This window comes from Moschus berezovskii, chromosome 5 (assembly GCF_049115385.1).
Source record: "Moschus berezovskii isolate FMDL1 chromosome 5, NW_MosBer_1.0, whole genome shotgun sequence".
In the NCBI taxonomy this organism is placed as follows: domain Eukaryota; kingdom Metazoa; phylum Chordata; class Mammalia; order Artiodactyla; family Moschidae; genus Moschus; species Moschus berezovskii.
In genome coordinates, this window is record NC_142464.1 from 53034830 (window position 1) to 53057960 (window position 23131).

The 23131-nt window shown below is 42.7% G+C and overlaps 1 protein-coding gene across 1 annotated transcript in view; it reads right to left on the reverse strand.

Moving 5' to 3' along the window:
- SEPSECS (Sep (O-phosphoserine) tRNA:Sec (selenocysteine) tRNA synthase) overlaps nucleotides 1–3894 on the reverse strand; it is a 39053-nt gene extending 35159 nt beyond the window's left edge. The window contains exons 1-3 of the mRNA XM_055434672.2: nucleotides 3643–3894; nucleotides 2118–2272; nucleotides 297–415 (exon numbers count right to left, since the gene is read on the reverse strand). Coding sequence (XP_055290647.2) covers nucleotides 297–415; nucleotides 2118–2272; nucleotides 3643–3894 — 526 coding nt within the window. The remainder of the gene's footprint in view (nucleotides 1–296; nucleotides 416–2117; nucleotides 2273–3642) is intronic.
- Nucleotides 3895–23131: the final 19237 nt, after the last annotated feature.

Below are 23131 nucleotides of genomic sequence, written 5' to 3' on the forward strand. Positions count from 1 at the left end.
AACAGAAATTAATTATTACATTGAAAAACTAGCATCCTTCTTAAAGAAATTATATACTTCTATCAAATAAAGAGTTATAAACTTAGTACTTCTTCTGTATTCCTGCTCAGGAAGCTCACTGCTAAATTCATCCTCCAGGGATATGGCTCTTATTTTCCATCTTATTCTAAAGGTTTTATATATATCTTTTCAAAAGCCATTTATACTCCTTTTGGAAAGAAGCATTAGTAAAAGAAAACAGGCAAAGGTTTGTGTGACTGGTCAGCCAAAAGTATTATGATTAACACAGTACATACCAGCCAATTTTATGATGTCCAGGACCAAAGAATTGGTAATTTTGTTCAAAAGGCTAGAACCTGCAGCTTTAGGTTGCACAGCAGAAATATCACCTGATCGTCCAATTCCATGAATAAACCTAAGCAAAAAATGGGCCAACAACTGGACAAATATGTTCAGTGTTAAGTAATTCACTGTATAAGCATACAAATACAAATAACCAAATAAACACTATATTTGATTATTAATAATGTGGAAATATCTAGTTAAATCAAAACAAATTAATCAAGTATGCTGTGGTTGCTAGTCTTCAAAGATGGCCACTATCGATTCCTTTTCTATGCCCATATGCCACTGCCACACCAAGAGATGGAGTCTAATTCCTCTCAACTTGAATCTGGGCTGGCCTCAGTGATGTGTTTGGTCTGGAAGAATCAAGCAGACACGATGGTGTGGAACTTCTGAGCTAGGTCATAACAAATCGTAAAGCTTCTACCTGGCCTCTTGAAGGGTTTGCTCAAGAGGAGCCTGGGGAGAGGAGAAGAGGGTTTCTCTCTTCAAATCCAGTTGCCATGCTGGTGGAAACCCAAGTCAAGCCACTTGGAAAGGCCATCTCAATTCCCAGCCATCTAAGTGACTGAACTTGGATAAACTGCCCAGTTGAACCTTCAGATGATTAAACTCTCTGCTAGATTGTATATGTGAGAGACCTGAAGCAATAATTACTTGCTGAGTCCAGGTAACCTACAGACAACAATAAGTGATTGCTTTAAGCCACTATATTTTGAGGTGGCTTGTTATACAGCAATGGAAAACCAGAATATATGCAATATTAAATTCTCTTCTTTTTTTCCATTTCCCTAATCAGAGAAGTGAAATAAGTTCCAACAGAGATGAACTGATGTTTCAAATACTGCCTTAAGTTTAGAAGAATTATATGCTCCTTGAAAATTAGTGTATAAACCATTCATTTTAAATTTGATTTATTTATCATTTATAGTTGCCTAGATTAGAAACTCTGCACATAGGAATTATCACAGAACACTAGTGTCATACTCCATTACCACTGCAACCTCAGGTACAAAGCTCTTTTTTAACATATATTATCAACCATGTTATCAGCTTATTTTTAACCATGAATTTTTCATCTAGCTCATACATTCATTATCATTAGCTTTGAAAATAGTTTGGGCTGAGATAAAATTCTACTATCCCAAGGAAAATTTCATCATGATTTAAAATCATGGAAGGCATAAGTTTTAAAGAGTTTACCTATATTTCAAGGAAAGGTTGGAGAACAAAGAAATGATCATATTCCAAACCACTGACAACTAAATCACTGTCAGAATTGATGGAATAATGTTTTCTGAAATAATACAAAAGAAAAAAGTGATTTAATAGCCTGAAATTAAATATAATGTACCTTTCCTACACCTACTGCAACAAAGCAGGATACTCATATAATGGGATTAAATTTAGATGTGGGTGAATGACGTAAAGTTCTATCCATATAGCATTCTATAAAAAAAAATTTGCAATGTTAGAAAAGAAACATGGAAAACTATAAACAACCCTAACACACTTAAAACTCTTATAACCAAATAGGTTAGGTTAAACACTGTTAACACAACTTACAGCCAGTATTTTTAACAATCCAAACTGTCTTAAAAAACACCTACTCAGATAAATTGTTTCCATCTCCCTGTTGCAGCTAGTTCACATGTCCATTTAAACAGGAAGTAGGTTACAAACGAACATTTTACAATTTAATATTATTAATACTGCCACCATGGTTTTTAACAAAGAAAAAAGATATGCTTTGTACTTAGAAAAAAACATACCTGTAATGTCGCCGAGCAACTAACGCAGATGCTACTCTTCCTTCCCTTTCTCCCACACCACAATTGCCTAGGAAATTGTTGCTGTCCATAACTGCAAGTTCATGTAAAAAGAGTTCAAGTGTACTTTCATCCCAACCATCCTCTGGACACTTGCCCTTAAAAAAGAAGGGGGAAAAAAAGCTCATGACTATATTTAAAAAACCGTCATTCCCTAGAACTCTACTTCAACGAACTTTAAAACTTTTCCATGCACATTCTGCCATGCTCCTTGCTTTCTAAAATTCAGACATGAATTCAACACTATGAAGAAACCCTCAGAAGGCTTTGTTACATGTAACAAACATGTAAATGTTTGTTACAATCCATTACAATTATCTACAAACTGGTGCAAGAAGTGATGATAAATGCATACAATGAGATTTACTCAGGTTTAAAGCTGCAACGAAAGTAACTGAAGACAAATAAACCTATCTTCAACTAGGATTTTTCAAACCAGGTGTTAAAACTGGGGTTGCCAAACTGTACTGAGATTAAAATTCAGGATGCTGGCAAGAACCAGGAGACCTGTGAAGTTCCTCAGCAATACCTGCTTTGAGTTAGCATGCTGTTCAGTCACTAAGGGGTCCGACTCTTTTGAGACCCCAAGGACTGCAACACCCCAGGCTCCTCTGTCCTCGCCTATCTTCCAGACTTAGGTCAAATTCCTGTCCATCCCGTGGGTGCTACCTAACCATCTCATCCTCTGCCGCCCCCTTCTCCTTTTGCCTTCGATCCTTCCCAGCTTCGCGGTCTTTTCCAATGAGTCGGCTTCTTGCATCAGGTAGCCAAAGCATTGGAATTTCAGCATCAATCCTTTCAATGAATATTCAGGATTGACTGAATACAACCAGTACAGAAAATTAGCCTTGTTGTTTTGTCGCTAAGTCCTATCTGACTCTTTGAGACCCCACGGTCTGTAGCCCGGCAGGCTCCTTTCTTTGTCCATGGAGCCTGGATTCTCCAGGCAAGAAAATTGGGAGTGGGTTGCCATTTCCTTCCCCAGGAGGTCTTCCCGACCCAGGAGTGGAACCCACGTCTCCCGCATTGGCGGGCGGATTCTTTGCCACCAGGTAAGCCCTTCCAGTTAATAAACCTAAGTTTATATAAACATCACGTGTTTCCTGGGAGTAGTGAAAGTTGGAAGAGGCGAACTTAGCCCTACCCGCAAACAAAAAACTGAATCATGTGGTCCCTCCCCCTCGCTTCTCCAACCCGAAGTTAGAAGGGGGTAGGGGGGTGGCTCAAAATCCCGAACACCTGGTATCCCCTAATAACGCTCTCTGGGTTTTGCGGCACTGGCGAAGCTGAGAAGGAACCGAGCGACGCAAGCCGGCATGGGGCAATGCCAGTCTGCGACAGGCTCTGGGGACAGCGTTCAGACAGCAAACACGAGCGGGCGAGGCACGTCCTGGAACTAACGGGGCGCTGGGCGGAGCCGGAGCCTGGGCGGGCACGGCTGTTGGGGAGGGACCCCAGAGCCCAGTACCTTCTCCAGAAGTAGCCGCATGAGGTGCTCGTGCGAGCGGCGGGCCTCACAGCCCTGCCGCACATAAGCCGGCGACACCAGCCGCTCGCCCGCCGCGAAGAGCTCGCGGTTCATGTCTGCAGCGGCTACAGCTGTCGGAGACCGGAGAACAACTGACACACAACAAATACACCCCGGAACCGGGAGGCGACACACCTCCTGGACGGTACGGGAAGGCCTTGGGACAAAAACCTCCGTCTCGCTCTCGCGCATGCGCGGACCGCTCCTAGTAGTGTGCCTGAAGACGAACCATTTGCGCCTGCGCGAGGGTGTCAGGGCGTTGGGTAGGCTTCAACCAGTGCAGAAAATTAGCCCTGCGCACGGACTTGAAGCTGGAATCAAGATTGCCGGGAGAAATATCAATAACCTCAGATATGCAGATGACACCACCCTTATGGCAGAAAGTGAAGAGGAACTCAAAGGCCTCTTGATGAAAGTGAAAGAGGAGAGTGAAAAGGTTGGCTTGAAGCTCAACATTCAGAAAACGAAGATCATGGCATCTGATCCCATCACTTCTTGGGAAATAGATGGGGAAACAGTGGAAACCGTGTCAGACTTTATTTATTTTGGGCTCCAAAATCACTGCAGCTGCTGATTGCAGCCATGAAATTAAAAGACGCTTACTCCTTGGAAGGAAAGTTATAACCAGCCTAGATAGCATATTGAAAAGCAGAGACATTACTCTGCCAACCAAGGTCCCTCTAGTCAAGGCTATGGTTTTTCCCGTGGTCATGTATGGATGTGAGAGCTGGACTGTGAAGAAAGCTGATCGCCGAAAAATTGATGCTTTTGAACTGTGGTGTTGGAGAAGACTCTTGAGAGTCCCTTGGACTGCAAGGAGATCCAACCAGTCCATTCTAAAGGAGATCAATCCTGGGTGTTCATTGGAAGGACTTATGCTAAAGCTGAAACTCCAATACTTTGGCCACCTCATGCGACGAGTTGACTCACTGGAAAAGACTCTGATGCTGGGAGCGATTGGGGGTAGGAGGAGACGGGGACGACAGAGAATAAGATGGCTGGATGGCATCACCGACTCGATGGACATGAGTTTGAGTGAACTCCGGGAGTTGGTGATGGACAGGGAGGCCTGGCGTGCTGTGGTTCATGGGGTCACTAAGAGTCGGACACTACTGAGCGACTGAACTGAACTGAACGGATTTGAAGGAAGGACTTTGCACCTGAGAGGAGTGGCTGAGGAGGGTCAGGGCCAAGTGAGTGGCTTCCCTGAAGAAAAAATTTCCTAGGTTACTCTGTATTCCAGTCCTGCTGAATGGTGAGATATCTGAGTCTGCTCTTCAGCCTTCAGTCAGTTCAGTCGCTCAGTCGTGTCCGACTCTCCGCGACCCCATGAATCACAGCACGCCAGGCCTCCCTGTCCATCACCAACTCCCGGAGTACACTCAAACTCATGTCCACAGAGTCGGTGATGCCATCCAGCCATCTCATTCTCTGTCGTCCCCTTCTCCTCCCGCCCCCAACCTTTCCCAGCATCAGAGTCTTTTCCAGTGAGTCAACTCGTCTCATGAGGTGGCCAAAGTATTGGAGTTTCAGCTTCAGCATCAGTCCCTCCAATGAACATCCAGGATTGATCTCCTTTAGAATGGACTGGTTGGATCTCCTTGCAGTATAAGGGACTCTCAAGAGTCTTCTCCAACACCACAGTTCAAAAGCATCAATTCTTCGGCGATCAGCTTTCTTCACAGTCCAACTCTCACATCCATACATGACCACGGGAAAAACCATTGCCTTGACTAGACGGACCTTGGTCGGCAAAGTAATGTCTCTGCTTTTTAATATACTATCAAGGTTGGTCATAACTTTCCTTCCAAGGAGCAAGCGTCTTTTAATTTCATGGCTGCAATCAGCATCTGCAGTGATTTTGGAGCCCAAAAAAACAAAGTCTGACACTGTTTCCACTGTTTTTCCATCTATTTCCCATGAAGTGATGGGACCAGATGCCATGATCTTTGTTTTCTGAATGTTGAGCTTCAAGCCAACCTTTTCACTCTCCTCTTTCACTTTCATCAAGAGGCTTTTGAGTTCCTCTTCACTTTCTGCCATACTCAGGCCATTGTTCTTAGATTCCAGACCCATTCATCCCTTCCTTCATATGTCTCAGCATTGACAGTTGTCTGGAAACCCCATTTGAAATAGCAACGCCCCCACTCCTTTTCTCCTTTGCACCACAAAATTGCACCACACTTATCATCCACCTCCTGATATGAGACGTTTTTTTTTTTTTTACAAACAGACACATACACACAGGTACACCCAAAAGAATGTAAACCCTCTAAAGGGCAGGGCCTTGGGATTTGCTGTGGTGCTCCCCAAATGCCTGGGAAAATGCCTAGAATATAGTAGGGGCTCAAAATTTTTTTTAAATATTGAATTAATGAGTTACTTTTGACTTTTCAACAACCTAGCACTAGGTACTAGAGATGGAGATGAAAAGGCAGGATCCCTCCCATTGATTTCCTTGCAGTCTTCGGTGAGCCTACAATAATTCTTGAAATCACTCTTGTCTAGTGGTATGCTGGGGCCCATTTACAGTAGTTCATATTCTCTTTCAAGAGGTGATTGTTAAATATTCAATAATTTTGTGAGTTGGTTTTTAAATACAATGGCTCTTAATTGTAAGTTTACAATTAAGCCAATTGTCTTAAAAGCAAAATATAGTTAACACTCAAACTCTTAATTTCCTAATTATTTTTCTACATTTTACTATTATCTGTGCTCTTGAGATTATTTGCATCCGCTGTACTGTATGGTGGAAATAGGATATAATGGCAACTTACTTCACATCTCTTTCCAACTACCTGTTTAGTGGCTTCCTACTGGTAAATTAAAACTGGCCAGGGTGGGAGTATTTCCACCATAGAAATCCACTGAAATCAGTAATCTTTACAAATCAGACCCCTTCCCTCCAAATCCCCCACCCCACCTCACCCCACTCCCTTGGGACTCATTGTTTAACAGGTAACCTGGTGGCTCAGACAGTAAAGAGTCTTTCCGCAATGCAGGAGAGCTAGGTTTGATCCTTTGGTTGGAGAGATCCCCTGGAGAAGGAAATGGCAACCCACTTCACTATTCTTGCCTAAAGAATTCTATAGACAGAGAAGCCTGGTGGACTACAGTCCATGGGGTCCCAAAGGACACAACTGAATGACTAAAGCTTTCACACTCAACCACTGTTCCTACTGTGTGTTCCCAGACCATCTTGCCATTTATCACCAATGATACTTGCCAAATTGCATTTCAGTTGATAATTTTCTGTCTTCCTCAACTAGACTGTGAGTTCCTCATTGATGAGGGTTATTTATGTTTGACATCTGTGTTCAAAGCTTAGCACTGAACCCTGTATAATAGATGTTCAACAGTTTCCCCTTGCCAACAGTCTCCAATCAGAGCACACCTGAACCCTTCCCCTTTTCTAACATAAAGCTTTTCCACTCCCCTGCCTGCCTTTGAGTCTGCCAAATGCAAGAGATGATGACTAAATCTCTTACACTAGCAAGTTCTGAATTTGTTTTAGAACTTGCTAGTTCTGAAGTTTTTGTTATTTGGATGGTTTTCATTAATTTCCATAGTTTTCCTGGAGACTCCACTGAGACACGATCTGCTCTGTCCATCACCATGGACCCCAGCCTTCAGCCAGATGAGGTTCTTACAAATACCCTAATGCCCCCCTGTGTGTGGCTATCAAGTCTGTGTCAGCATGGTAAGTAAGTGTGAAATCTGGGCTCCACAGTTTTTGTGTTGAGTTCTTCAACTATTTATTCTAAGTTTGGTACCCAGGTTTTGTTATTGGTTTCCATATATTTGACATCCTTGGAATCAGACCATTCCTTCCCATGCTTTTTGCTTTTCTTTTATACTTCTATTTTGTGTTGTGCAGTTTGAAAGTGTTGTCATAAGAAGAAGAATCATAAGGTAGAACACAGGCACAGGTCCTCTAAACCTGTTGTTCGAACCAGTGTCACAGACTGATGAGTATTGATCTAATGACGGCTGTTCTTACCACACCAGCATCCATTTGGACAAACTTCGTTGTGAGTCACCAATGAAACTGGATGAGATTTTACTTTCATCTTGATTTTTGTTCTGAGAGTTTGCCTTTGATCTACAGGGTGTTCACTCAAATTCACTTACCTGCCAAGGGTGGAAAATTTGGTGGGTCTGTGTTCAGAGTGGTCTTGAAACACAGAACAAATATCTGTTTTAACCAACTATTGCCAGCTCTCCTAAGGTTGTCTAAGCTTACAATCTCTTTTCCTCTGGGAAAAATGGCCGCTTCTTATGTGCAGATGGTCAGCCTCATCAATTCCCGGTAGACAGGGATGCTACTATTACTAAATTAAACCTTGTCATTTTTGCTCAGCTATCTGTATTTATTCACCTCAAGTGTTCAAAGATAAGTCCGTATATTGAAAGTGTTTTCCTGTTTCAGAAAGATTCTCTGAAAAAGGAAAAAAGTTCTTCAACAACTTCGTTTACTGGCATTTCTAAATACAAAAATCCCTTTTGTCTATATGTGCATAAGTAATTTGGACAAACCCTTGGGGTTTTAATTCAACCATCAAAAATCTATTGCCAGACTCTTGACCTCATTGCAAAGATTTATCCCCCATAGTAGTAGCTGTTGCTTAAAAAAATAAGTAATGGTTGATGTTTTTACTGAACTAGCTCTAGGATCCTCATTTGACCTCCTAGTTCCTCATATAGGACAGACATTAATGCTGGCTGAGAAATGCAACACTTTTCAGCCAGCTGGTTAACCTCCAGTGACATTGTGACTCTTGTACTCTCACATTACTAACTAATCACCACTCCAACACTGAATTTTGCCACTCTGCCAGAGGAAGGTGAACAGCACAATTGTCTTGCCTTTGTTAGGGGATGTTCTGTACATGACTCAAATGTATTAGAGAATGCCACTGAGAACTGTGGTCTAATATTATTTGTTGATGGCTCATACCTCAAAACTGAATCTGGAGGTTATCAAGCAGAATATACTATCACTAACTTAGGCTCTCCTTTGGAAATCAGTCCTCTGCCTGAGGTAAAAATCAGCCCAAATGGCAGAACTTTATTGCACTTAATAGAGCTAGTCAGTTAGCAAAAGATCAGAGAGTAAGCATACTTAGAAAGATAGAATGTAAGCTTTTGGAGTAGTACCTGACTTTGAACACGGTGCTGGAAGTCTCATTTTAAAAATAGACAAGTTAGTAAACTTGAGATGCATTCCTACTTCTTAGAGGGGTGACTGTTATGCAAATGGAGGCTCATGCAGAAAGAGTGAATGAGTGTGTGCATGCTCAGTCGCTTCAGTCCTGTCAGACTCTTTGCAACCTTATGGACTATAGCCTGCCAAGTTCTTCTGCCCATGGGGATTCTCTAAGCAAGAATACTGGAGTGGGTAACGATTCCCTTCTCCAGGGGATCTTCCCCCAACCAGGGATCCAACCTGTGTCTCCTGCATTGCAGGCAGATTCCTTATATATTTACTTAAAACTGCTTTGGTGATGTCTAGAATGGAACCTCCTAGAAAACGGAAACTATGACTATTTATTCACCTACTCTTCTAGCAGTTAGCATGGTGTCTGGCACATGGTAAGCATTCACAGATTTGAATGAATAAACAATTAGAATGAGTCCCAGAGATTGCTTATTATTTGGTTGTTGCTGAATGAGCCCAGATATGAAGAGAGGGGAGAGAGCCAGAGACAAATCAGTGACACCTCATGAGATGAAGGTATTTCAAATTAAGGAGATATTTTCCAAAGACAGATGCAAATAAATAATGACCATATCACTTTTTCATTCCTTTTGCGTGTGTTCTAAATGTTCAGGGTAGGGGAAATGACAAGTCTCACAAAGCATGGCAGGATATGGCTGTCATCAACCTCATTAATGAGACCTCTTAAGCAATTTGAAGCAAAATACCTTTCACACCAATGTCAAGCTTCAAAGAGGAGCTGGAAGTAGGAAGTAAGGGAGTGGTAGAATCAGTAACTAGGTTTCTCAGGAAAGTCTCCTGTGATTAGAACAAGAAAAAAGAAATGTAGTAATTGCATTTTGCTAAGACTTAGAATTCAGAGAGCCTGGTCTTGCCTTCATCTGTATTTCAGATGAAGAGAGATGAAATAAAAGTAGATGTGGATGTAGCAGAAGGGAAATGAAGACCTTTCCTTGGGATGAGTAAAGCAATTCTTTCTCCAGAAGGAGGAGAGGTGGGTAGAGAAAGCTTCCTCCAAGCAGGAAAACCGAGATTATTGCAATAACTTCAAAAGCAGGGACCAAGAGGAAAGCTGTGGGAGACTTCTCAGGAGTCTGTGAACTGGCCCAGAGCCTGAGGCTTGCTGCACTTAACAGAGAGTGAGGAGAGTTTCAGAGGCCCGTGGCTCAGAGTGATGGTTGTGGGGGAGCAGTGATAAAGAATTGGGTGGCTGGTGGTCAAGTAGCAGTGAGAAAACAGTTTCTGGAATCAAGCAGATGGAACTCAGAGCCTGGCTCCTCCTCTTCCTCCAGCATGTGTGTGTTACTCGCTCACTTGTGTCCAACTCTTTGTGACCCCATGGACTGTAGTTCACAAGGCTTCTCTGTCCATGGGATTCTCCAGGCAAGAATACCTAGAGTGGATTGCCGTTCCCTTCGCCAGAGGATCTTCCCCACCCAGGAATCGAACCCTGCTCTCCTGCACTGCAGGCAGATTCCTTACCATTTGAGCTATAGGGAAGTCAGCACCAGCATAAACTTGTGCAATTTACCTGTCTCTCTAGAGAGACCCCAGCTCTCTCCTCTGTGAAAGGAACCTAATAATATTGCAGGGAAGGAATGACAGATGTAAACAACTCAGCCCAGTACTTACACTGATGGAGCATTCAGCAAGTGGGAGACCTTGGTCTCTGCTGTTGCAGCCATTTCTGGCCATGGCAGTGAGTGTGTCACTTGACCCTGGGTGTGGAGAGTGTGGACCGTCTCTCTCAGCCTCCTTCTCATGGGCCTTATTAGAAGTGAAAGTGTTAGTTGCTCAGCCGTGTCCAATCTTTGTAACCGCATGGACTGTAGCACGCCAGGCTCCTCTGTCCACGGAATTCTCCAGGCAAGAATGCTGGAGTGGGTTGCCACTCATTTCTCCACTGTATCTTCCCAACCCAAGTCTGCATTGCAGGCAGATTCTTTATTGTCTGAACCACCAGGGAAGTTTCTAGCCCCTTACTGGAAACTGGATAATTACAAACTACATTCTCTGGACTCCCAGCTAGCACTTTAGAAACAAATTAAGTTTAGCCAATTAGATGTACTTCCATGAGACTTAGAAGGTGAAAGACATTTCCAGCTTTTTTTTTTGATTGTTGATTGTCACTGGCAAACAAGGCAGTAGAGACATGGAATTTTTGGTCCTGGGATCCAGAGGCAGTATGGCCTCCTCATACCAGGAACACAGTCTGAACTCTGGGTTCTTGACATCAGCAGCCCTAGCAGTAGCCCCAGAGGTGGTTGCTCCCCTGGTAGGTCAGTTCTGTAGTATTCTAGAATGCATTTCCAGAGGCCCAGTCTAGAGTCCATATCCCTTGACCCCTCAATGATTTTGTAAACACCTTATTCCCTACATTAAGTCCCTTCACAGTTAAATACCTAGAGCTGTGTCCACTACCAGCACTCAATCCTGACTACTACACTAGGTGTTTGGATTTATTTCTTTCACAATCTCAGTTCTTGTCACATTTTTCACATGTGAAAAAAAAAAAGTGTTTTTAAAACATCATTCAGTTTACCTGGTAACATTATCCTCCCTGAGTTATTTGCACCTCTTGTAAGATTGACCAATTACCCCATCCCTATGTAAGTCTGAGGCATTATCATCTCCTGGTGACAGCTGCCCAAATTGCTACTGTGATGCTGGGGAGGGAGTAATCAGAGTCAGAAGAATCAGAATAGAGCAGACTTCACAATCCCAAACCCAGAAAGGGGAGTCCAGTCAATACTGATGTGCTTATGGAATATTGAAAGTGGGGTTGTTGACAAAGAAGAATTTCCCCAGGACTGCTCAAAAGAGATGGAGTGCTGATGACTCAATGTGAGTCTTTCTGTCAGCTTGGCAGATTTAGCCTTTTCATCAAGAATGACTCACCATGCCCCATCAGTGACTCTATTGCTTTAAAATAACCACTCCCTTTGCAATGGACTCAAGTCCACTTCAGAAGGAAGGAAGTCAGTACACTCTGCAACCTTTTCATCTTGGTTTCCCTGCTGATAAAAGACCATGCTACCCATCTGACACCTGTGCTGGTGTGGTTGTAACCTCTCTATCTCCCTAGACGCTAATGAGTTAGCATTCTAGATTTTTTTCAGCTTTTTGTGAGTCTGGAATCATTTTATCAATGATTCAGTTTTCCAGAGCCTGAAAACTTTGTACAGAGAAGTGAGAATAGTTTGTGAACCTACTGATCTGAATCAAAACTCTGAGCTCATCTCTATGAGAAGCCCTAGAAAGCGTGACTTGCAATCCAAAGTGGACAAACATACTCTCTTTGTTCAGTTCCTAGTTACCTGCATATGGCATGTTCAACACCATTTATTTTCATTCCATTAGGAAACTAACTGAAAAGGCTGCTGCTGCTGCTGCTAAGTTGCTTCAGTCGTGTCCAACTCTGTGAGACTCCATGGACAACATCCTACCAGGATCCTCTGACCATGGAATTCTCTAGGCAAGAGTACTGGAGTGGGTTGCCATTTCCTTCTCCAAATTAAAAAGGCTAGGCTCTTGAGTTCAACAGATATGGATTCAAATCCTGATATCAGGCTTCCTGGCTCTGTGATCAAGTTACTTTACTTTTCTGGTTTTCATTTTCCTAATGTATAAAAGGAAGCAATAAGAATACTTACTTTTAATTCAGATGGCCGACAAGTGCATGAAAAGATGTTCAACATCACTAATCATTAGAGAAAGGCAAATCAACTCCACCATGCCATACCACCTAACACCTGTCAGGATGGCTATTGTCAAAAAGAATACAAATAATAAATGATGGCAAGGATGTTGAGAGAAGGGAACCTTCCTGCATTGTTGGTAGGCATGTAAGTTGATGCAGCCATTTTGGGGAAAATACTATGGAGGTTTCTCAAAACTAAAAATAGAACTACTGTGTGTGTGTGTCTTAGTCACTCAGTCACGTATGACTCTTTGCAACCCTAGGGACTGTAGCCCACCAGGCTCTTCTGTCCATGAAATTCTCCAGGCAAGAATACAGGAGTGGGTAGCCATTCTCTTCCCCAGGGATCTTCCCAACCCAGGGATCAACCTAGGTCTCCCACATTGCAGGCAGATTCTTCACTGTCTGAGCCACCAGGGAAGCCAGAACTACTGTATGACCCAGCAAGTCCACTCCTGGGTGTATTTAAAAAAAATAAAAGAAACACTATTCGAAAAGATACATGCATCTTAATATTCATAGCAGCATTATTTACCATTGCCAAGATATGGAAGCAACCTAAGTGTCCATCAACAGATTAATGGATAAAGAAGATGTTCTCTCTCTTTCTCTCTCTCTCTATATATATATATATACACACACACAATGGAATATTACCTCATACCTCAGCCGTAAAAAGGAATAAAATTTTTCCATTCCCAGTGACATGAATGGACTTCAAATTTAAATTATTTGCTGAATGTCACAGGAATGCAAAGATAAGCAAGCCATAATCAAAATCCTTTAGATCTGATCTAATAAGGTAGGATGCAACCTGTGTATAAGTAACAATGAGTCTGAATGTCCGAATGAGCTGTGCTGTGTAATTCAAGATCCCATCCAACTTAGACAACAAGCTTAAGTAGGACATACTTTTTCAAAGTGGACCAGGTCTCTGTCCAGTGATAGGTAGAAGGAGTGTTCCAGGAGGAGGACAGTAGAAGAGTAGTAGTATGGAGATTGGAGAAGGCAATGGCACCCCACTCCAGTACTCTTGCCTGGAAAATCCCATGGACGGAGCAGTCCGGTAGTTCACGGTCTATAGGGTCGCTAAGAGTCGGACACGACAGAGCGACTTCACTTTCAGTTTTCACTTTCATGCAATGGAGAAGGAAATGGCAACCCACTCCAGTGTTCTTGCCTGGAGAATCCCAGGGACGGGGGAGCCTGGTGGGCTGCCATCTATGGGGTCGTACAGAGTTGGACACAACTGAAGTGACTTAGCAGCAGCAGCAGCAGCATGGAGATAAAAATAAGCCTGATGGGACTTTTGAGGGGTAGGGAAGTGGACCTTAAAGGCCAACTTGAACTTTAACAGTTGGATTGCAAAAGCAACCACAAATGCTTCCCCATCCAGCATCCACAACTTAGGTAATTCTATCCCACCCTGACACTGGACTTGGTCATGCAGCTCTTTTTGACCAGTGGGATGGATGGCAGCAAATGTGATTCAGGTAGAGACATGCTGCTGCTAAGTCGCTTCAGTCGTGTCTGACTCTGTGCGACCCCATAGATGGCAGCCCACCAGGCTCTGCCATCCCTGGGATTCTCCAGGCAAGAACACTGGAGTGGGTTGCCAGTTTCTTCTCCAATGCACAAAAGTGAAAAGTGAAAGTGAAGTCGCTCAGTTGTGTCTGATCTTAGCGACCCCATGGATGGCAGCCTACTGGGCTCCTCCATCCATGGGATTTTCCAGGTAAGAGTACTGGAGATAGAGACATGAGAAGAGCTTCCATGTGTGGGCTGATCCACCCTATATGTGGAACCTTTCTGCTGCCACATGAACAATCCTGCTTTAGCCAGTTGGATGGTGATGAGAAACATGTGGTCCAGTACTCTCCATTGCCCAAGTCCACAGTCAGTACTGCCAGGGGAACAGCAGTCTAGCTCCCTGCAGCTGGCCATAGATCAAGAGCAAGCCCAATCAACAGCAGCAAGGGAATCACCCAGTGGGGCCGACGCCAGGGAGCTGTGAGCATGTTAATGGTTGTTGTTTTAAGCCAGTGCATTTGGCGTGGCTTGTTAAACAGCAAAAGCCTGCTGATAATGAGAATGAGAGATATTCAGAGGTGGGGGCAGGTGAGCAAATATGACATGCTATGCAGATAGATGTATGCTTTCAAAATTGTAGGCACATTGTAAATATTAGATTAAGCAAAATAATTGTTAATTTCAACAACATTCCTGCGTAATTCTTTGGCACTATTAAACTTTGAGAAGCACTGCTGCTGCTAAGTTGCTTCAGTTGTGTCCGACTCTGTACGACCCCATAGACGGCAGCCCACCGGGCTCCTCTGTCCCTGGGATTCTCCAGGCAAGAACACTGGAGTGGGTTGCCCTGTCCTTCTCCAATGCATGAAAGTGAAAAGTGAAAGCACTGACCTGTCCTAAAAATGCAAACTGAATCCACATTGACGACTAACCTAATCTTTCCTTTTCTAGTCAGATAGTTTTACTTCTTTAGACGCTTTAGTATACCTTTCTTCCTGCCTGCTTCCTACTATAGCTTTAGTAAAAACAAAAAACACACATCAACCCTCCTCCCTGCAAAACAACAAAAAAACCCACCATTAGCCTTTGATATTGTCAAAAAACTGTATGTATGTGTTTTATTTCTCCATCCAGGTTTTGAACTAATTACGAAATAAGACAAAGGATAAAGCAGAAGGGAGCTAAAATATTTTCTTTATCACTGATAAAGTCTAGGTTAAAGACATGCCAAATGGGCTTCCCTGGTGGCTCTGACCATAAAGAATCCACCTACAACGCAAAGGACGTGGATTCGGTCCCTGGGTTGGGAAGATCCACTGGAGAAGGAAATGGCTACCCACTCCAGTATTCTTGCCTGGGGGATTCCATGGACAGAGAAGCCTGGCAGGCTACAGTTCATGGGTCGCAGAGAGTTGGACCAGACAAGCTACTAACCCACACACAAACACAAATGGGATTCTCCTACACCATCCAGATTTAACCATAGTGAGTGCTCCTCAGAGAGAAGGAAGAAGGAAGTTCTAGCTAGGGGAGGAGGAAGAGTTAGTGAAGGGCTGGAGAGAGCCAGAAGAGTTGCCTCAGCATAAAAGAAACTCTGGGAATGGGGACAGATATCAGTATATGTGTAGTGGTGGTAAGAGAGGTTATGTTCTCTATAATGTTGTCATGGGCTTCCCTTGTGGCTCAGCTGGTAAAGAATCCACCTGTAATGCAGGAGACCTGGGTTTGATCCCTAGATTGGGAAGATTTCCTGGAGAACGGGAAGGCTACCCACTCCAGTATTCTGGCTTGGAGAATTCCATGGACTGTATAGTCCAGGGGTTTGCAAAGAGCTGGACACGACTGAGCAACTTTTACTTTCTTCTCCTACCACCACTTGGATAACAACAGAGAAAAGAAAGAAAAAAGAATGTTGTCATCCTAATTGCTTAGAAGTCTCTTAAGAGCCAAATTCTTTAGAGATGATGTGTAAAGATGACTGATTGATGGTGTAATCTTTTGCTAAAAGGAAATTATATTGTAATTTGTGATTTTTAAAAATTAGAGTTTAGGCTGAATAGTAATGATAACAAAGAACATGTTTGAACGTTTATGACAGAACAATACCCAACTGAGGTGAATGAAAAGCAGTGTAGATTTGGGGGAAGCAAGAATTTATTTATGAAGATTGATGTTTGGCCCAGGAATGGAAAGACCCATCAGTGACTTCCATGTGACTTCCAACCCTGTGACTTTGAGTTGCCCTAAGACACTGTACTATTACTATTAATAACGATCATGGTAACAATAGTTCAGCTTTTTGAGCACTTACTGTGGGTCTGATACTCAACTATAAGAACAATATTTTATTTAAGCCTCATAACAAGACAATGAGGTCAGTATTTTTATTACCACTATTCTCATTTTGTGGATGAGGAAATCAATACCTCGAAAGGTTAATGACTCATCTAAGGTCATGTAAGTGATAGAGTGAGGATTCAAACCAGGGCACCAGTTTCATGGTCATCTATACTCGTGATCTTCATTCTAACTAACTTTTTATTATTTCCATTTCAAATGTAATACATTTTTGGTATATTCCCCCCAAATTAGAAAATTCAGATTTTAAAAAAGAGAAGAAAATAAAAATCACCTATAGTTTTCCAGAGAAAGATAACCGTTTTTATTAAAATTGTTGCATATACTCATCCAGACTCGCTTCTGTGCACATATCTCCTACTTCTGTTGTTAATTTACAAAACAGGAAATATATTGTATATGTTTCATTACCTGCCTTTCATACGTTAGCAATGTGTTACAAACATTTTCCATGTCATTCTAAAGCATGTTTTCTTCTGTAATACCATTTTAAACGTCATATTTTATACTGTTATGAATTCATTGTAATGTATTTAACCAATCTCCTATTACAGGTTATTTAGATTGTTAAAATATTTTCACTGTTATAAACAATTCTGTGGTGAACATTTTTATAGCATCATATTTGCATCCATCCTTATTTCAGACATTATTTTTGCCTACCCCAAAGCCATTTCTTCTCCTGGTATTTCCTCCTAAGGAAACCTCAATGTTTAGAAGTTAGAAGAGAGATGTCCTTTGAAACAGACAACTTTCCTCAACCCCTGTTGTGATTCAGTGTGACTACATGACTGAGTTCACACATTCAACGGGGTGTAAGTGAAAGCAATCAGGCCATTTCTAGTCAAATCTCAAAGAAGTAGCTATGCTTCCCCCATTCTCTGTGTACCCATCCTCTAGAGAGGTATAACTGCAGCTGTGCGTGGCCTCAGAGGGTAGCTGTGTTAGGCAGGGTTTGCTAGAGAAACAGAACTAATAGGATATATATAGAGAGAGGGAGAGAGATTTACTATCAGGAATTGGCTTACATGGCTAGGGAGGCTGAAAATTCTGAGATCTGTAGATGGCAAACTGAAGATCCAGAAAAGCAAATAGTACAGTTCTAGTCCAAGTCCAAAGACCTAAGAACCAGAAGAGCCAATGGTGTAAATTCCAATCCAAATCTGATTCCAAACACAGGAAAAGACTGATGGCCCAGCTCACAGACAGGCAGAGAGAAAGAATTCTTTCGTAATCAGCCTTTTATTTTGTTTAGGACTTTAATGGATTCGATAAGGCCTGACCACATTAGGGACAACAATCTACTTTACTCAATGTACTGATTCAAATGTAATCTCATCCAGAAACACCCTCGCAGATACACCCAGAGATAATGTTTAACCAAACCTCTGGGCACCCTCGACCCAGTGCAGCTGACACATAAAATTAACCATCAAAGTGACAGAGTCAGAAGATGAAGAGAGTGTAGGTACTTAATTGCCAGTTGAAGGAGAAATGCTCACTGGACAGATGATCTTCCTTGAACTCTTCTTTCGGTAAAAAATAAACTCTATTATGTTGGAGTCATTATACGAATATTTCTGCTTTCCCATAATAGATGTTGCTGAAAAACCACACATTCAGCAAAATTATATTTTCAAAATAATGCTTTTAGGAATATTATGTTTATAGTCAGACCACTAAAAATGTATGCAAGTTTATAACGAGGGCATGAACAAAAACAGTCATTGGTACCTTGGGAGACAACTTGGACAGTTCAGGCAGGAAGCTCAGCATGGTTGGAAGTTGCTCCAAGGCTATTAAAATGCTATTAAAAATAATTGTATGGGATTATAGAGATGGAGAACAGATTAGCTGTTGCTCAGGGTTAGAGACGGTGGTGGACTTCCCAGGTGGCACAGTGGTAAAGAATCTGCCTACCAATGCAGGAGACCCAAGAGATGTGCTTTAAATCCGTGGATTGGAAAGATCCTCTGGAGTAGGAAATGGCAACCCACTCCACTATTCTTGCCTAGAAAATTCCATGGACAGAAGAGCCTGGTGGGCTACAGTCCATGAGGTTGCAAAGAGTCTGACACCAGTGAGTGGCTGAGCACGTACACACACAGAGCTGATAGGAGAGGAGGCTGGCTATGGCTGTGAAGTAGTAGCACAAGGGAGCCTTGGGTGATGGAAGAGTTATGTAGCTTAGTGTCAGTAGTAGTTATGCTAATCCACATGTGTGATAGATTTGCATAGATCTACACACACACACACGCTAGTAAAGTCATGCTCAAAATTCTCCAAGCCAGGCTTCAGCAGTATATAAACCGTGAACTCCCAGATGTTCAAGCAGGTTTTAGAAAAGGCAGAGGCACCAGAGATCAAATTGCCAACATCCGCTGGATCATGGAGAAAGCAAGAGAGTTTCAGAAAAACATCTATTTCTGCTTTATTGACTATGCCAAAGCCTTTGACTGTGTCGATCACAATAAACTGTGGAACATTCTGAAAGAGATGGGAATCCCAGACCACCTGACCTGCCTCTTGAGAAACCTGTATGCAGGTCAGGAAGCAACTGTTAGAACTGGACATGGAACAACAGACTGGTTCCAAATAGGAAAAGGTGTACGTCAAGGTTGTATATTGTCACCTTGCTTATTTAACTTATATGCAGAGTACATCATGAGGAACGCTGGGCTGGAAGAAGCACAAGCTGGAATCAAGATTGCCGGGAGAAATATCAATAACCTCAGATATGCAGATGACACTACCCTTATGGCAGAAAGTGAAGAGGAACTCAAAAGCCTCTTGATGAAAGTGAAAGAGGAGAGTGAAAAGGTTGGCTTGAAGCTCAACATTCAGAAAACAAAGATCATGGCATCTGGTCCCATCACTTCATGGGAAATAGATGGAAAAACAGTGGAAACTGTGTCAGACTTTGTTTTTTTGGGCTCCAAAATCACTGCAGATGCTGATTGCAGCCATGAAATTAAAAGACGCTTGCTCCTTGGAAGGAAAGTTATGACCAACCTTGATAATATATTAAAAAGCAGAGACATTACTTTGCCAACCAAGGTCCGTCTAGTCAAGGCAATGGTTTTTCCCGTGGTCATGTATGGATGTGAGAGTTGGACTGTGAAGAAGGCTGATCGCCGAAGAATCGATGCTTTTGAACTGTGGTGTTGGAGAAGACTCTTGAGAGTCCCTTATACTGCAAGGAGATCCAACCAGTCCATTCTAGAGGAGATCAATCCTGGATGTTCATTGGAGGGACTGATGCTAAAGCTGAAACTGCAATACTTTGGCCACCTCATGCGACGAGTTGACTCACTGGAAAAGACTCTGATGCTGGGAAAGGTTGGGGGCAGGAGGAGAAGGGGACGACGGAGAATGAGATGGCTGGATGGCATCACCGACTCGATGGACATGAGTTTGAGTGAACTCCGGGAGTTGGTGATGGACAGGGAGGCCTGGCGTGCTGTGATTCATGGGGTCGCGGAGAGTCGGACACGACTGAGCGACTGAACTGAACTGAACTGAACACACACACACAGCACACACAGTGCGGGTAGAACTGGTCAAATTTGAAGAAGCTCCATAGATCATACCAGCCACCAGTATCAGCTTCCTGGTTTTGATGCTGTACTACAGTTGTGCAAGATATTACCCATGGGGAAGCTGGGTACAGGGCATATGAAAGCTGCCTATATTTCTCTCTTTTTTTTAATTTCCAACAAATCTGTAATTATTTCATAATCAAAAGTTCTTTTAAAAAAAATGGGCAGAAATGCTGTCTGTGATTGCAGAAACAATACAGATGGAAAGGAAGTTCTGAGCCTGGGGAGCTGCATCTGGGTCACCAGAGGAGAAGTGCAGACTGCCCTGAGCAGAGCGAGGAGGATACCTGTCTGGACGGAAGCCCAAGATACTGTAGTTATTTTCATTTTCTACACTTGATCTTAGCCAAAAGGCCGAGAAGCGATTATTTTCATTTTCTTAACAAATACCTGAAAGAGCTCTTGCCTGTGTATCAGCCAAGGTGAGGGATTCTTCCATTCCCAGTTCAGTCGCTCAGTCATGTCCGACTCTTTGCGACCCCATGAATCACAGCACACCAGGCCTCCCTGTCCATCACCAACTCCTGGAGTTCACTCAAACTCATGTCCATCGAGTCGGTGATGCCATCCAGCCATCTCATTCTCTGTCGTCCCCTTCTCCTCCTGCCCCCAATACCTCCCAGCATCAGAGTCTTTTCCAGTGAGTCAACTCCTCGCATGAGATGGCTGAAGTATTGGAGTTTCAGCTTTAGCATCAGTCCTTCCAATGAACACTCAGGACTGATCTCCTTTAGAATGGACTGGTTGGATCTCCTTGCAGTCCAAGGAACTCTCAAGAGTCTTCTCCAGCACCACAGTTCAAAAGCATCAATTCTTCGGCAGTCAACTTTCTTCACAGTCCAACTCTCACATCCATACATGACCTCTGGAAAAACCATAGACTTGACTAGACGGACCTTTGTTGGCAAAGTAATGTCTCTGCTTTTTAATATGCTATCTGGGTTGGTCATAACTTTCCTTCAAAGGAGTAAGCGTCTTTTAATTTCATGGCTGCAGTCACCATCTGCAGTCACCAAAGGTCATAATTCTATTCTTACTATTCAATGAGAGTAACTGATATGTAAATCAGTAACATATCAGAGTTACTGATATATGGTACTTCTTCTTTCAAAATATGTTACTGTTTTGGATTTGGCTTGTTTTCTTTGTTCCCGATCTATTTAGCCATTTAGAAATATATATACTTGATTGCACATGGGACATTTTCAAAATATAAGCCATAATATATTTAAGGGACAGGGGGTTTTCTGGGAAGCTTTGAGTCATATGAACCAACCTGCATTTTGTGAAGATGTCCAGATGTATTTCTGGAAATAGGCTTCTACAGACTGTTGATGTCCCAACCCAGTGTGTAAAGGAATACATGAGGCTCAACCAAAACATAGTTGATGACTGTAAAAACTCTCAACTCAGAAGTCCTAACCATCAGTGCATAGACGTCACCAGGAGCATTTGCTTAACATGCTGGTTATCTGCTCTCCCATTCCCAGTTTCTGAATCCTTCCATCAAGAGATAAAGTCCAGGAATAGGCAATGTAACAAGCTCCCCAGGCAGTGTGGCTGGTGCCTGTCTGAGGATCTCTCTTTGAAAAACAGACTTAAAACCTCAACAGGAAGGAGGCTGGTCCACTAGCTTTTAAGTATTTAGCTGAGTTCCTGCTGAAATAGTGCAATTTGGCTGAACAGTGAGCTGTGGAAGAGACGAGTAGAGGCAATGCTTCAAAGACATGCTGAGCAAACTGAAAAGCTAGTTAAAGTACCATGATATTGCTTCCAATAGCCTGGGATTGACAGCAGCTGACAGTTGTGCTGGTACCAGTGTCACCTCTGAATACAAAGAACATTGGGTATTTTGACTTATTCAGCAGGGATAAAATGTTAGGGAGGAAAATATTCCCTTAACTAGTTTCCTCCTCTGAAGCGTCACTGTAGAATAATAATGTCTTATATTCACGCATCAGCTTTCCAATCACTGACTTATTTGAAGCCATCACAAGAGAGATCTTTTAAATTATCTGCCCTTAGGCAAATGGTACATTTCTCAAAATTCCTTGACTGGTAAAAAAAAAAGAAAAAGAAATGTACTTTTAAAAAACACATCCTAAATTCCTTATAGCTTAGAAATATTTCCTTCTTGGGATTTTAGGAGATGTCCTGTCAAAGTAAAAGTGAATACAAACAGAGGCAGAGTTCTGGTTAGCTGTTGGTTAAGACATCAAGGACAATTCTCTGCCCATGGGACACTGAGTTGCATTTGAATTTATAAAAATTGTGAGATCAGTTTTTGCCAAACACTGTCCTAAACATTCGTTGAAGTAAAATTTATTGCATAAAGTTAAGAAAACTGTATCAATAAATGCCAGCAAAACAGACCAGAGACCCCAAACTGTATTTGCAGTACTCTGGCTTTGAAGCTTATTTCAGCTCAGTTCTGTTCAGTTGCTCGGTTATGTCCGACTCTTTGCGATCCCATGGACTGCAGCACACTAGGCTTCCCTGTTCATCACCAACTTGCAGAATTTACTCAAACTCCTGGTCCATCGAGTCAGTGATGCCATCCAACCTTCTCATCCTCTGTCGTCCCCTTCTCCTCCCGCCTTCAATCTTTCCCAGCATCAGGGTCTTTTCCAATGAATCAGTTCTTTACATTAGGTGGACAAAGTATTGGAGTTTCAGCTTCAGCATCAGTCCTTTCAATGAATATTCAGGACTGATTTCCTTTAGGATTGACTGGTTTGATCTCCTTGCAGTCCACGGGACTCTGAAGAGCCACCAGGGAAGCTGAAGCTTATTTATCATAGCTAATTCCATTGGGGCTTCCCTGGTGGCTTGGTCAGTAAAGAATCTACCTGCAATGTGGGAGACCTGGGTTCAATCCCTGGGTTGGGAAGATCCCCTGGAGGAGGGGATGGAAACCTGCTCCAGCGTTCTTGCCTGGAGAATCCCTATGGACAGAGGAGCCTGGCGGGCTGCAGTCCTTGGGGTTGCAAAGAGTCGGACACAACTGAGTGACTAACACAGCAC